The sequence below is a fragment of the Alternaria postmessia genome (genome assembly GCF_024291825.1).
Source record: "Alternaria postmessia strain BMP 2775 chromosome Unknown scaffold_43, whole genome shotgun sequence".
NCBI lineage: Eukaryota > Fungi > Ascomycota > Dothideomycetes > Pleosporales > Pleosporaceae > Alternaria > Alternaria postmessia.
Genome location: NW_026260116.1, coordinates 152,485 through 166,265, shown reverse-complemented (window position 1 = coordinate 166,265; position 13,781 = coordinate 152,485). Strand labels below are relative to the sequence as shown.

The following is a 13,781-nucleotide window of genomic DNA, read 5'->3' as shown; positions in this document are numbered from 1 at the left end:
TAATATTTCAAGGAGAATACTAAATATTCACGACCTAAAAGAGTGGAAGATATGAAGATTGTTCTCTTCACGGTTCTGTTAGCCATCTACTGTTCAACTGCGAACGTCATCTTGCGTAAGTACTGCAATCTCTGTTATGTTCCTAACTTCTTGCTGATGGTCGCCAAGGATACTCAAACAGTGCCGATGAATTCTTTCAGAAGGATGCTCGTGTGGTCGATTATGGCATTAGCAAGCACTCCCTTTTTGACAGAAAGCTCAATAGCCGTGACGGTCGTTCGAAATGCAGTGCGCCCAAGAGAGGCCCCGGCATCGCAGAGAGGAGTCTGGTGGTCTCCTTCGACAACTCTACCATTGACCGACGCATGAAACTACCCACTCCTGAGAACATAGCCAAATACATCAGGGATGAGACTAATGAAGCCGAGCCAGTAGTTTGGGGCGTGAGGGATACAAATGCGGCAAAGACTGAGTACGACGTCAACACCTCGTTATTCGAGGAATACAAGTTCTACCAGAATGATGATGGCTTGAGTCTTAGTGCTACGCATTTGACAGGATGTACTATGCTGGCTATCATCAGCCGCAAGGGTATATGGATCGGGCATTTCTGGGAGAATATAGCGTTCGCCACAGACGAAGATAATCAATTTTGGGAAAGATATAACGAAGACCAAGACAAGATTTTCGAAGAAACGGTCATCAAGGGCATGAGAAACGGTAAAGGAAGTGGCGAAAACAAACAACAAGACTCTTTGCGGCTAGCGGCACCGAAGCTCGACGACGACCACATCAAGGCATATCTCGTTCATCCGTCTTCAAACTGGAAAGAAAACGGTGACTACCGTTTGTATTGGGACCGGATGAAGGCCGAAGCAGTTACTCACATCCCAAAGCTTGGTCAACCAGATCGGTGGGTAGAACAGGCATATGAGCCCACATCCAACAAACGCATACTAAGATATACACCGCGTGGGAGATTGCTGTTCAAATACGACGCGAAACATCGCTCAGAAACGTCCTCTGAAGGTGCATCGGGCACACAACAACTGGCCATGTTGTGGAGCGAGACCACGGAATTGCACAGAGATGCCTGGTAGATTGACACTATTGAGCAAATCTGCCTCATACTTGGGGCTTGTGGTTTCTGATCACCCCTTCTCGGTGTGTCTCATGATGCTCAAGCAACACTTAGGTATCGAACGCAACTCTCTGCCGCTACTAGCAGCAGATAGCAGATCCCGCATCCCAACTGGGATGGTGATCACACTACGTTCATTTTCTTCATTTTCTGGTAGCTTTCTTTCTTATCAGTATGGCTGAATGTTTCGGAAGGGTTCATCTCCCGGTTCCAGCAAGATCCCGGCAATTGCTGGAGGCAACATCACGATTGGGGTGGGGTCTGCGTCTGTAGTTGTGGCTTTGTAGCTGTCAGTGCCTTCCTACGCTAGGGGCTCTTGTATGGTCATGATGTTACAGTCGATGTCGAAGCAGTCTGCGCGCCCAATATCAAATCCTACATTCCCTTCGAGCAATATTAGTGGCCGGTCTCTGTTGGAACTATTTACATATGCCCTTCGCGAACGTGAGAATATGTAGGGTAAGGGAATGAATTCAAATGGTCAGATGATATACAAGTCTCTGAAGACACGGCGAAGTTGATTTTACCGAGTTCTAACATTCCAAGATACACAGTAAATCAAGTTGCAATGAAAGAGCTGCTTCGCGGGTGGATCTTAACGAGCCAGCCTACACAAGAGAAAAATCGAACAGGTAGAGATGAGAAGCTCTACCTTACAGCTTACATTAGCTTATAACAACAGAGATAATAAAGATTAATAGTATTGTAGACTTCTAGGTTCTCTATTAATCTTTATATAGCTCTAATACAATTTATTATAGTAGGAAGAAGTACTCTGCTCCAATAAGATGTTTAGTTTCTCTCTTTCACGTAGTGGAGCAATAAAGTCGGAGTTAACGGACGACCACACCGCTTCGTCTCTGCTAACCATGCCAGTGAAGCGATCATACGCAATGCAGTTAGAATAATTAGGACTCGTTGAATGAATGAGAAGGCTGAATCGAGCGAAGCACACATGTGGGAATTCTGACGGGGCAACTTTAGCCGCACTCGGCCGTAACGGTCGTTTTGCGCAACAATCTCGGGACACTTGGCACGATTTACTAATCTGATGGTTCTTGATGAACAATCACCTCGATCTGTTAAACCAAGTGAAATATTCCCTTGGCAGCTCTTGTGCGCAAAATTGAGGCTAACATGAGCTGGCTGCGTGTGCAGATAGTCATATACATAAACAACCCTTGATTCTTCAACAATGACTGACAACTTCCAAGATCAAGGGTGTGTTCTGCTTTCTCGACTTGAATAATGCTTTCTTCGCTCAAAGCTCTCTTATTGGCAAGTAGTCTGTTACTCTCGTCAGGAGCAACACCAACACTACACCGTCGTGCAGAGGTACTGAGAAATCCAATATGAGCTGTGGCTGGAACGCAATGCTGACAATATACCAGGATTCGACATGTCAGTTCAATCTGAACCTTGAAACGGTATGTCTACTAGATTCTCGAACAGTATCAAAAGCTGAGTTTTATGAGGCGGATATCGCAAACACCAGTTATGTGCGCATGATGAAGAACGTCAAACTTCCTACTTCTGGAACAACATACCGCTATGCCATCAACTCTCCTAGCGAGAGTGGTAAGCCATACCTCTTGTTCCTTCATGGCTTTCCAGAGTCTTCGTACAGCTGGGTCAACCAGATTGAGTACTTCACCAGACGTGGCTATGGTATTATAGCTCCAGATCTTCTGGGTACTGGTGGTACAGACAAGCCTGTGGAACTGGAAGCTTATAGTCTGAAGACGATGGCATCTGAAGTTGCTGAACTGCTTGATTGTGAGGGCATTGAGAACGTAGTGGCGGTTTCGCATGACCTGTAAGCATACCTAGCCACGGTGACGCCGATCTCTTCCAAGAATTTCGAGCTGACGTGCCTCAGAGGATCTTTCTTACTTTCCCGGTTTCATACGTATCAATCGAAGTACCTCTCAGCTCTTGCGTTCTTGGATATCGGGTACTTTGCTCCCGGCGTCGATGTCAATATGACCTACGTCGAGACTTACAACAACATCTCACAAGCCGAAGTCGGCTACCCCGCTCTCGGGTACTGGTACTACTATGACCAACCAGATGGGCACGTCCTCATGGACGAACATGTAAGTTCATCATTACGACCCAGTTTTCATACAAGCTGACAATAGCGAAGTTGGATTCATTCTACTCCCTTATTTACTCTTCCAACACACCAACGGATTGGATCGAGCACATCGCCAAGATCGGCGCCTCCCAAGAATGGCTAGCAGCAGATAGAATGGCTGAATACGGCAACAGTTACATCACCAATTCCACTCGAGAGCAATGGAAAACCATTACCCAAGCACAGGGTGGTGTCGAGGCAGCTCAGAGATGGTACAAAGCGCTTCTGCGAGGTATCAACTCGAAAGACGAAGACGAAGTCCGATCCATGTCAGGAATAATTGAGCAACCATCACTTTTCATCGGGGCAGACAGGGATCCTGTTGGTCTTCCGGCACGGCAGCTGATGGCGACTTTACCTTATGCTCCGAGAATGCACGTCAAGTCTGTCGATTCTGGACACTTTCTTCACATCGAGCAGGCGGATGAAGTCAACGAGCATCTCTATGAGTTCTTCCAGAGTCTTTGAGAATCTGTGTCACCCCAGTGAGAGCGGAAGACACACGATGTCAAAATGTATTGTAGGCAGGAATAGCATGGATTATAGCGAAGCCCAAGTCAAGTCAAGTTCATTCTGATACGCTTTCCGATGGCAAAGCTGAGAGAAGGCGTAATCTAGGGCGTTTCTCGAAAGCTGAATCGCTTAGAGAGTTGCGGCAAAGCTAAGTACATTTGGCTATGTATCTCTGATCCCCTGGATTTCGTGCAGCCAACTATGGGGAATAGTCGATAGTGGTCTTCCCCTTGATCGTGTGATCACTTAACCCACTTTTGCCAGTAATAGTGGCACCTGAAGTCCAGTTCATTTTCATTTGACCATTCCAAAATTCACCAGTAAACTCGCCCTCAAAGTCCTGAGGATGGTTGAGAGTGAACACTAGAGGGTCAAACAAGAATTCCTCGGCTGGGAAGTCTTCTGTGAGCTCCCCCCTAATTCTCCAGAAAGTGTTGCCATGAATGCGTCCCTGCATGCGTTTCTCTTCAATGAAAACCCATCCTGGAATTTTCTCAGCCTATAGGTTTACATTATTAGCCCAATGATAAATAGTACGCTACAGAAGGTTGCTTACCATCGTTGCTGCAGGTTGGGTGGATACGTCCACATGGATTTTGATTTCAAGGTCTTTACTCTCAGATGCATGAACTTGAGTGTCAATGGTCTGCAGAGTATTCTTGTGCGCAGACTTGTCCACCACAGTCTCAGGGGCTACTACGAGTTGCACATCGGCGTCATAGGTTTGGTGGTAAGGGACCGCAGCGGCCGACTGAAGAATGGCAAGTAGAACTGTTGCTGAAAAATGCATCTTGGTGTTGAAAAATCGAGCTCTTGGTGAGATTTGCTTGGTTGTTTAGTGTAGATAGGAATGTCAAGCTTATTTGCTCTGTAGGAGGGTGCAGTCAAGGTATTTATACCTTTGCCATCCAGTGCAGAATACGTCTTCCAATTAGTAATAACATATTTGTAACACAAGACGGCAAGACGGGCGGTACGGTCCGCGAGTCCCAACATGTTTACTTCTCTCTCTGGCGTCTTAGCTACATTGGTAAATGGGTATAGTATACCCATTTACCAGTCTAGTCTTAGCTTAGAGATTTGCTTTTCACTCGCGCTTCGAGCGCGAGGAGATATACAAGAATTACTCTCAGGACAACCCCAATATCTGTTGTAGTGATACAGAGCTATCCCCGACTATTTCTTGTAGCGTGAAGCAAGTACTATTGCCTACAACTACCCCGTACAATATTGCTGCTTTATAATTAGGTGTTATAGCATCGCTTAATCATCTAGTGCATGTAGTGTTCGGTACGGATCGCTGCATCGCTGCAACGCCCTGCACCGCATCGGTCTTAGTCTACCGCGTTTCCATCCATCGCATTTCTACTAACCCACTATTGGCTGTCAACACTTCACCTTGCGGCACACCTTCTCGATCCTGTGGCTGACCTTACGGGGAGCTGGCCATAGGGCTCGTGGACCTCTGGCCGATCGCGTGGCTGGTAGTCTTTAGTCCACTACAGCCATGATACTGTTAAGGCATACAGCCGAGGACACTAATCAGAACTAATCTATCACAGATTTACTTGAGCTTGAAGGGGCCAAGCTCTCAGATAGAGGAGGTATGCTATCCTAAGGCGGTAACCTTAAGATAGCTGCTTAACTGCAACTATCCCTCCATCCCGTTTTCGGCTGATCACCTTCAAGGAGCTCCGACCTAGCGTTCGCCCTAATCACGGGTTGAACTCGACGAACTGGTTGATCGGGTGCACGGGTACTGTACCGTGTCCGTCGCGCAATGCCCGGGCGTTCTGTCGCAGATTTTGTCTCAACCTCGACATGTATGAGCAGTCCTCGCGGGATGGTCGACAAGGCACATCTTCATTTTGCACTTGAAGCTTCGGATCCAGCTTCTTTAGTCGCTATGGACGTAACGATGGTCTATGCATCATTCTTCCGATTCTCTATGGAAGCATATCAAGGGTCTGGGGAGTGGTCTTCTACTAGTTGAACAGACGGGCACTATTCGATGCAAACTGATGCTATTGGTTGAGCCGAGGGACGGCGATAACCGAATAGTACAGTTGAATTGATACATACAACTTGGCAAACCAGATTGAGAAATTATTAGGGAACGAAACCTGGTTCAACAAAAAGATCACTCGCGAGCTGAGAAAATTCGTTGCAAGATCTACGAGGATACAGCTAGACAGTGGCTGCGATGGCAGTATCGTTCCTCACGATTTCCTCCAACTTATCGCACATCGCCCTAATCTGATGCGGAATACTAGCGTTATGCTTCGCAGCCTCCTCCGGATCCCTCGGCGGTGGCCCCAAAACCGGAGCTTCCAGCCTCGACTTTTCAAGCCAAGCAGTAATCTTCGGCTCCTCAATCCACCTCAACCTATTCTGCATAGAAACTAGAAGAGTAGCGGACCAATCCGCTGGTTTACTCATAGAAGGAAGAGGCTTGCATAATTCGTTCTTCTTTTTCTCATCACTGTTGTAGGTAGCTTCGACATGTGCAAGGAGCGCGGCGCTGAAAGTAGGCTGGACGAACTTTACCATCTGGATCGTTATGTGTCTGCCTTTCCAGATGGGAACAACAGGTCGGTATGGATAACCAGTTGCAGTACAGTCAATGTAGAGCGTATCGGGCACTGGTCTGTATGTGCCCTGCTCCAAAGTCACCTTGTCTGAATCGATGCGTTTGACTCGTCCCTGGCGTATAATATTTTCGACTCGCTTGATCTCTTCAAGCTCTGGCTTTGAGACAATCGCCGCCTTTATCATGGCTGGTTTCACGCTCTTGTTTACACGATGCGCATGTCCGTATGTCTCCATGCGCAGAAAAAGCTCATCAGATGTTGTGGCTCCCATGAGTGCGTCGGCTTTTTCTTTCAACTGCTGTTCAGGGTTGGGTGTGCTTTCTGGTGCTTGGAGGGTACCGCGTTCGAGGAACCAAGAGTCACGTGGCATGATCCAGGAAATCTGCTGCGGAGGGATGCCTTGAGATAATAGCCACACGCACGCGTCGACTGCGGTTTTTCCAGCCCCAACCAAAGTATAGGCGCCATAAGGTCGTTTGAGTGTTGCCAAGGCGTTAGGCGTAACGAGGTTGACCTGGTCTGAGACTTCGTAAGAAGGTGGGCCCATGGCTGGAACTGTGATCTTGGAATACGTGGCGTCTACAATACGAGTGTTTGGTCCGACTTGGTAGCGCTTTCCCGTGGCAATCGACTCAAACTCTCCTTCGGTAGTATAGTTGTGCAGTGGGTAATACGCAACCCGACCAGACGGAAGAAAGGTACTTTTCATGACCCTGCTATAATACGCAACAATCTCGTCGCCTGTTGCTAATTCCAAAAAGCCCTTGTTCATACCAATCTGGTCAATCTTCTCGTCTCCAAGCTTTCGAGAATCCACGCCATAGACCTTGGATGGCTGGTGGAGAGTGACATGCGGATAGGCGATTGTCCAGTGACCTCCTGGGCGGGAATAGCTGTCGACAATGGCTACTGTGGCTTTGATGTTGGAGGAGATCAAAGTGTCAACGAAGGCCATGCCTGCAGCACCTGCACCGACGACGAGGTAGTCGGGGGAGATAATTTCGGCCATGTTGGAAAACGGTATGCTTTGTGAGACACAGTGGGCAATAGTGAATCGGGTAACGTTCGACGACCTGTTGGAGAATTGCATGTGTTCTCGAAACAACAGGATTGTGTTTCAAGAGGACAGAGGAGAGAGCACATCTATATACCTGAGCAGGTACCTTGTCCATGCATCATAGATACTGAATCTATGATAGACGCGTACGACCTGTAAGCCATCATTGAACCAAGTTGAACGGACTGCTTCTTCGGCACTATTATTTCGCTGTTGATATGGCCAGCAATTCACGATACCTTGGCTTGTCCACGTAGGTTTCTAGTAAATTGCCGCCGAGCTTGCAATTGCGACAAAAGCCGCTCCGCCCGGTCGAAGGCTTCAAAAATAAGCAGACTACAACCTGGATGATACAAGGATATTGTTGAGGCAGCCGACTTTCATTACCTTCGGCCCGAGATTACGGACGTAAAACATGAGACCGAGCGACAACAATCGAGGTTCGGAGTGTCAAGGTCCTACTACGTAGCGGCAGAGTTGGTAGAGATTCAATTGCGGAAAGATCGGTGCTGCGCTACGGGCGTAACGAAGCAGGGTCGCACTCACTCCGGACAGGATCCTAACGTTGAAGTGGGTCCGCTAGCATCATAACACTGCGATCCGAGCCTTGTCAATCCCGGCAATCGGTACCTTCTGCAACGACTTGCTGAGATACCTTGGGGTGAATGACTCGAAAAGTTATCGTGCTTGGATACACCAACGTTTGGTCGGCTTTTTAACAAGATCTTCATTCCGTATGTTCCGAGCTGTATGTCCATGGTATTGACCAGTTTTCTGGGCGCATAGACAGAGGTGATGATTCAGATAGCAGGTAGAAGAATCTATGATATAAAAATAAGGGAGCGAGACTGTTGCTGACTGGCACAGCTGCGCGACGTAGCGAAAGTGCTCTTATATGGAATCTTAGGGTGGCAACATGGTCTTACCTTCGACTTAAAGAGCACCGCGGGTAAACAGCCATGAAATCAGGAAACCTGACCATGTTGGTGTGGTGTTGGTGAATGGGGAACGGCATTTCGTGGAGTGCGGATGAGATGACTAAGAACAAGACGGCCTCGGCTGCAGATCCAAACTTTTGGTGACATCAACGTGCGCCGCGTCTCCCAAGCACGAACACCAACCCAAACGTCGAATACCGTGATGAAGCCACAAAATACAGCCCGAGCATTACGCTCATTACGAAGAAGCCTCCCGCAACCCTCAAAAAGCCATGTAGCTGCCACACAATCGTTACTCCGGATACCACGACCCTCACGAGGCTTGTCCACCACCGCGTCACGACACCACAACCCCACCCCGAATTCTACTTCGACGGTTGATCCAACAGAAGTATCGCACTTCAACGCCCTCGCCTCGTCATGGTGGGACCCCCACGGTCCTTCCCGCCTACTCCACCTCATGAACCCGCTACGCCACACCTTCATCTCCCAATGCCGCTCCTCCACCTCTGCTCCCAACCCACAGGAAAAGCTACGATACCTAGACATTGGCTGTGGCGGCGGCATCTTTGCTGAATCTGCCGCGCGCCTCCCCACGACTACATCTGTCACAGCCATCGACCCCACGCCGCAGGTCCTGTCCATTGCCGAAGCACATAAAAGGCGAGATCCCACCTTGACATCGCCGGGGAAACTCACGTACTTGAATACATCGATCGAACAGCTGCCACAGCCTGCCTCGCCCTCCGAAGCCTTTGACGTCGTAACGCTGTTCGAAGTCATCGAGCACGTCAATGCGCCCGGCCCGTTCCTCGAACACGTTTTACCACATGTGAAACCTGGTGGTTGGCTGATTATGAGCACGATTGCGAGGACGTGGACGAGTTGGATTGTTACGAATGTCGTGGCTGAGGATGTGTTAGGGATTGTGCCCAAGGGGACACATGAGTGGAGCAAGTATGTCAACGAGGAAGAGTTGAGAGCTTGGTTTGGGAAACAGCCTGGCTGGGGGAGCGTCAAGGTCATGGGTACGGTTTACGTGCCCGGGTTGGGGTGGAAGGAGGTGGCAGGGAGTGAGGGGTGGGGCAACTACTTTTTTGGCGTCAGGAGAGAGAGCTGAACGGTACGGGGAAAGGGAATGAGGGGTCGGCATGCGTTATGAATAGATGGGACCATATGATACCCTAATGTACAGTATATACAACATCATAAGCCGCTTGGCGGTATGTCTGCGCCGTCTTCTGCCGAATCCTCCTGTTCCGGCACAGTAGCATCATACATGCCCAACGTCTTTCTTGTGTCCATGGCAATACAGCACCAGGTCGTCACACTGAACCATGTCCTGGTCTGGATGCTCTTGACATCATCCTGTCATCGGCTTGGTATCGCATCTGTCGCAAGTTTCCTCTTCCTGTCCTCCACCTTTTATCATGACTTCGTTGCAGGCCTCTCCTCAAACGGCGTTGGAATATTCCTGCCCGAATCGACCGCGCCACTTCCCGTCTCCACGATGTCGTGTCCACCTGCCATCTTCCACGCCCTCAGGTAGTCCTCGCCTGTAAACCGCTTCTCGTAGTTCTCAACCTTGCCGGCGTCGATTTCGCGTACTTTTTCTAGACTGGCGTCGACGAAGGGTGTCAACTGTGGGGGGCATTAGTCTTGATTGAGCTTCTATCATCATTCTAGCCCGTCGCAATCTTCTTGGACTATGGAGGATGGTACGCACCTCGCTATTCTTGGTACCGTGAATCGGGTATACGAATGTCCGTATCTTGCTCCAGTCTGGTGTGAAGTTTCCGAATCTGTTGATTGTGCCCATTGAGCCTACGCGGTTTCCCTTGTAGTATTCCTTGCCCGCCTGCTTGGGAGAGAGCGGCAGGCGCCGCAAATTGCCCTGGAGAGCGAGCGTGGGTCTCATGGCGGCGATCCGGTTGTGTGCTTTGGCTGTAGCGGGCGATGCGACGACGTCGTATAGCGATAATCAATCTTCGAGGAGTTTGCGGAGTTTGGAGCGGAGGTGGAGTGGTCCGTGCGGCAAAAAAGTGCGAACTTTCAAAGTCGAGATTGTCGCACCGCCACAATTATCTTTCAACCAACATCGCCCAAGATGCCGCCTCGAGTAGCACGCAGCTCGATACAGACTGGCGGCGCTTCGTCTTTTAAGGGGCAATCGAAACACCGAAACCCGAAAAAAGCGCAGAAGCGCGCCCTCGACGCCTTCTCCATTGCGCAGCACGAGAACCCAGACGATGCGAAAGTGCGCAAGAACCGGTTAGGCGAATTCGACCCTGCCTTCAATCGCAAGCGCGCGCGCGATGACGACGACGAAGAAGACGAAGAAGACGAGGACGAGGACGATGGGCCTAAGAGGCGCAAGAGAAGGTCCGGTGACGAGAGCTTCGATGAAGGAAGCGACTCAGAGGGCAACACTTGGCAGATGGGTCACGTAGACAACGATGACGACGACGAGAGCATCGACTCGGACGAAGCGTTTGGGGAGAGCGACGAAGAACGCTTTGAAGGCTACACGTTTAGAGGCAGCTCGAAGAACCAGAAAGGAAAGGCGAAAAAGTCGAAACGGGAACGACACATAGAGGACGAGGATGGCGATATCGACCTTGACGAGGGCGACAGCGCAGACGGAGAGGAGGAAGAGGATGACGATCTCGGCGAAGACGCCATCGATCTGGCTACCGCCTTGGATCAATACGAGGAGGACGAGGCTGAGGAGCGGAAAGAGAAAAAGAAGAAGAAACAGGCTTCCGCATTCGACGACAGCGACGAGGAACCGAGCGAGGGTGAAGATGTGGGGGCAGACGGCGCATCCGACCTTTCATCCGACGAGGAAGACGACGAGGAAGATCGCCAGACACAATTGCAGAACCTGATCTCTTCTTTGGCCTCACGGGAAGACGACAAACCCAAGGGCAGGAGAGTGGACGTCCACGAGTCCGCTGCACCAGATGAGTTTGGTGTTTCCAGGAAAGTCGATCTTCTCAGCTTCAAGCCCAAAGTTGCCGACGCAGAAAAGAAGAAGGCGCTCAAGTTGCTCCAAGACGACAAGTCGTCGAAACGTAACGACATCGCCAGGAAGCTAGACGCTCCCCTGCCAAAGCGACAACAAGACAAGCTCGACCGTGCTGCAGCTAATGCCAAAGCGAACGAGACTCTTGAGAGGTGGACGGACACCATCAAGCGTAATCGCCGCGCTGAACACCTGATGTTCCCTCTGCAGAACGCGAGTGGAGGCGAGCCGATGGGTGAGAAAACACTCCTACCTACGACGACTGCCGCGCCTACCAACGACCTCGAGAGCACCATCCAATCTATCCTCCAACAGAGTGGTCTCTCGAATGGCAAGGAAGACGAGGAGAAGATTGCGAAGTGGGAAGAGCTTCAAACGAACAAACTCCCAGTCGAGGAGGTGCTCAAGCGACGTGCCGAATTGCGTATGCAACGAGAGTTGCTGTTCCGCGAAGAGGTTCGCGCTAAGCGTATCAAGAAAATCAAGAGCAAGGCATATCGACGAGTGCACCGTAAGGAGCGTGAGAAGTTGTTGGAGAAGGAACGTGAGCAGCTCAAGGCTGATGGCGTCGATCTATCCGAAGAGGAACGCGAATACAACGATCGCCGAAGAGCAGAAGAACGCATGGGTGCTAAGCACCGAGAGAGCAAGTGGGCCAAGGGCATCAAGGCTACTGGGCGAGCGAACTGGGACCAGGATGCTCTTGACGGTGTAACTGAGATGGCAAAACGGAACGAGGAGCTTCGTCGTCGTGTCGAGGGCAAGACTATCCGCGATGACGACGAGGAAGCTTCTGATGTGCCAAGTGAGGAAGAGGAGAGCGACGATGACGATGAACAATCGGACAACGACGCTTTGCAACAGTCACTTGGCAAGCTGAAGCAGAACCCCTTCTCGACCAAGGAGTCAAAGCTTGGCCAGATGGCCTTTATGCAAAAGTCAGAAGCCGCGCGGCGCGCACAAAATGACGAAGCGGTCGAACAACTCAGACGCGAACTTGCTGGAGAGGACAGCGATAACGCTGAACTTGACGAGAACGCTACAAAAGCAGGTCGGAGAAAATACGGTCCTAATGCCAACGTTGCTGCTCCAGCTATACAGATGCGCAATGAGTTCGAGGAGCACGAGGGATCTGACGTAGAAAATGATGCCAACTCTGCCGATGAAGGCGAGCCTGCTGCAGATGCATCGTCGGCTCGAGCGCCTGCTCAGAAGAAGAACGGCATGAACGGTCTCTCCAACGGCGTTCGGAAAGAGCGGAAGGCTGCTGTACCGCCACCTGAAGAGAACGGGGCGTCCAACCCTTTCTTGACCAAGGCAAAGAAGGAGAAAAAAGCAGCAAAGGAGCCTGAACTCTTCCCTGTCACAGGCGCTGCAAACTCTTCTACACAAGAGAAGGCCGTCATTCAACCTAAGCCCACGTCCAAGCCTAAGGCCCAGAAGAAATCGAAGCAAGAAACGAAACCGCAAGAGACACAAGTCGACGACTTCCTGAAGCAGCGCGTCACTGTGGCCGACGACGATGGCTGGGCGACTGTACTAGGTGGCCAGGACGACGACGAAGAAGGTATCGAAGACGAGGGTATCGACCTCGACGTCATCACGCACAACCAGTCTCTCACTGCCAAAGCCTTCGCTGGCGACGACGTAGAGGCTGATTTCGCCGCTGAGAAGAAGGCTACGATTGCGGATGAAGAGGCTACGGAAGAGGTATCAGTCCTTCCTGGTTGGGGCTCCTGGACCGGCGACGGCATGTCCAAGGCCGAGAAGAAACGTAACGTTGGACTCAAAACCGTTGTTCAGAAACCTGGTATCGACGCCAACAAACGGAAAGACAAGAAGATGGACAAGGTCATCATCAACGAGAAGAGAATGAAGCCCACTGTCAAATACATGGCTAGTCAACTGCCATTCCCATTCGAGAACAGGGAACAGTACGAGAGGAGTTTGAGGGTGCCGAAGGGAAAGGAATGGGTCACCAAGAAGACGCATCAGGATGTTACGAAGCCGAGGGTTATTGTTAAGCAGGGGGTTATTGCCCCGTTGAGAAAACCGCTGGCGTAAGGTGAGAATCAAAGGTTTTGACTCGAGTATTTGTGCCACGTATTGGACGTGTGCGAAAATCTGTTTTCAGGTATATTTACCACATGGCGTGCGTTACCCATTGTTGGGGAAGTCGCGATGGCGGTCGAGGTGCACATAGATTATGGCCCCCAACTCTCTCACAGGTTTCCCCCAAAATTACATGCTACGGCTGCTACCACGCATATCTCTACTTCTTCGTCGTCTTCTTCCTTTCAATTTCATTTGTGACACTTTGTAACATTGTGCGGAATGCAGCGTGGTACTGACGTTTGACCGCGCAATTGCGCAAACCTC

General features: G+C 50.3%; 7 protein-coding genes across 7 annotated transcripts; 4 read left to right on the top strand and 3 right to left on the bottom strand.

Moving 5' to 3' along the window:
- Positions 1–51: 51 nt before the first annotated feature.
- On the top strand, positions 52–1,100 carry J4E82_006946 (uncharacterized protein; the record flags this gene model as incomplete). Its single annotated transcript, XM_051733195.1, has 2 exons — positions 52–115; positions 169–1,100. The coding sequence occupies 2 exons, from the start codon at positions 52–54 to the stop codon at positions 1,098–1,100; spliced, it is 996 nt and encodes a 331-aa protein (XP_051587079.1).
- A 1,289-nt stretch (positions 1,101–2,389) lies between these two features.
- Positions 2,390–3,746, top strand: J4E82_006945 (uncharacterized protein; the record flags this gene model as incomplete). The annotated part of the gene is made up of 4 exons (XM_051733194.1): positions 2,390–2,476; positions 2,533–2,957; positions 3,021–3,237; positions 3,288–3,746. The coding sequence occupies 4 exons, from the start codon at positions 2,390–2,392 to the stop codon at positions 3,744–3,746; spliced, it is 1,188 nt and encodes a 395-aa protein (XP_051587078.1).
- Positions 3,747–3,990: 244 nt separating this feature from the next.
- J4E82_006944 (uncharacterized protein) lies at positions 3,991–4,581 on the bottom strand (the record flags this gene model as incomplete). The annotated part of the gene is made up of 2 exons (XM_051733193.1): positions 3,991–4,290; positions 4,348–4,581. The coding sequence occupies 2 exons, from the start codon at positions 4,579–4,581 to the stop codon at positions 3,991–3,993; spliced, it is 534 nt and encodes a 177-aa protein (XP_051587077.1).
- Positions 4,582–5,978: 1,397 nt separating this feature from the next.
- On the bottom strand, positions 5,979–7,391 carry J4E82_006943 (uncharacterized protein; the record flags this gene model as incomplete). Its single annotated transcript, XM_051733192.1, has 1 exon — positions 5,979–7,391. One exon carries the CDS (start codon positions 7,389–7,391, stop codon positions 5,979–5,981), a length of 1,413 nt encoding a protein of 470 aa, XP_051587076.1.
- A 1,446-nt stretch (positions 7,392–8,837) lies between these two features.
- J4E82_006942 (uncharacterized protein) lies at positions 8,838–9,497 on the top strand (the record flags this gene model as incomplete). The annotated part of the gene is made up of 1 exon (XM_051733191.1): positions 8,838–9,497. One exon carries the CDS (start codon positions 8,838–8,840, stop codon positions 9,495–9,497), a length of 660 nt encoding a protein of 219 aa, XP_051587075.1.
- Positions 9,498–9,805: 308 nt separating this feature from the next.
- Positions 9,806–10,295, bottom strand: J4E82_006941 (uncharacterized protein; the record flags this gene model as incomplete). Its single annotated transcript, XM_051733190.1, has 2 exons — positions 9,806–10,018; positions 10,104–10,295. 2 exons carry the CDS (start codon positions 10,293–10,295, stop codon positions 9,806–9,808), a joined length of 405 nt encoding a protein of 134 aa, XP_051587074.1.
- A 189-nt stretch (positions 10,296–10,484) lies between these two features.
- Positions 10,485–13,466, top strand: J4E82_006940 (uncharacterized protein; the record flags this gene model as incomplete). Its single annotated transcript, XM_051733189.1, has 1 exon — positions 10,485–13,466. One exon carries the CDS (start codon positions 10,485–10,487, stop codon positions 13,464–13,466), a length of 2,982 nt encoding a protein of 993 aa, XP_051587073.1.
- Between the last annotated feature and the right edge of the window lie 315 nt (positions 13,467–13,781).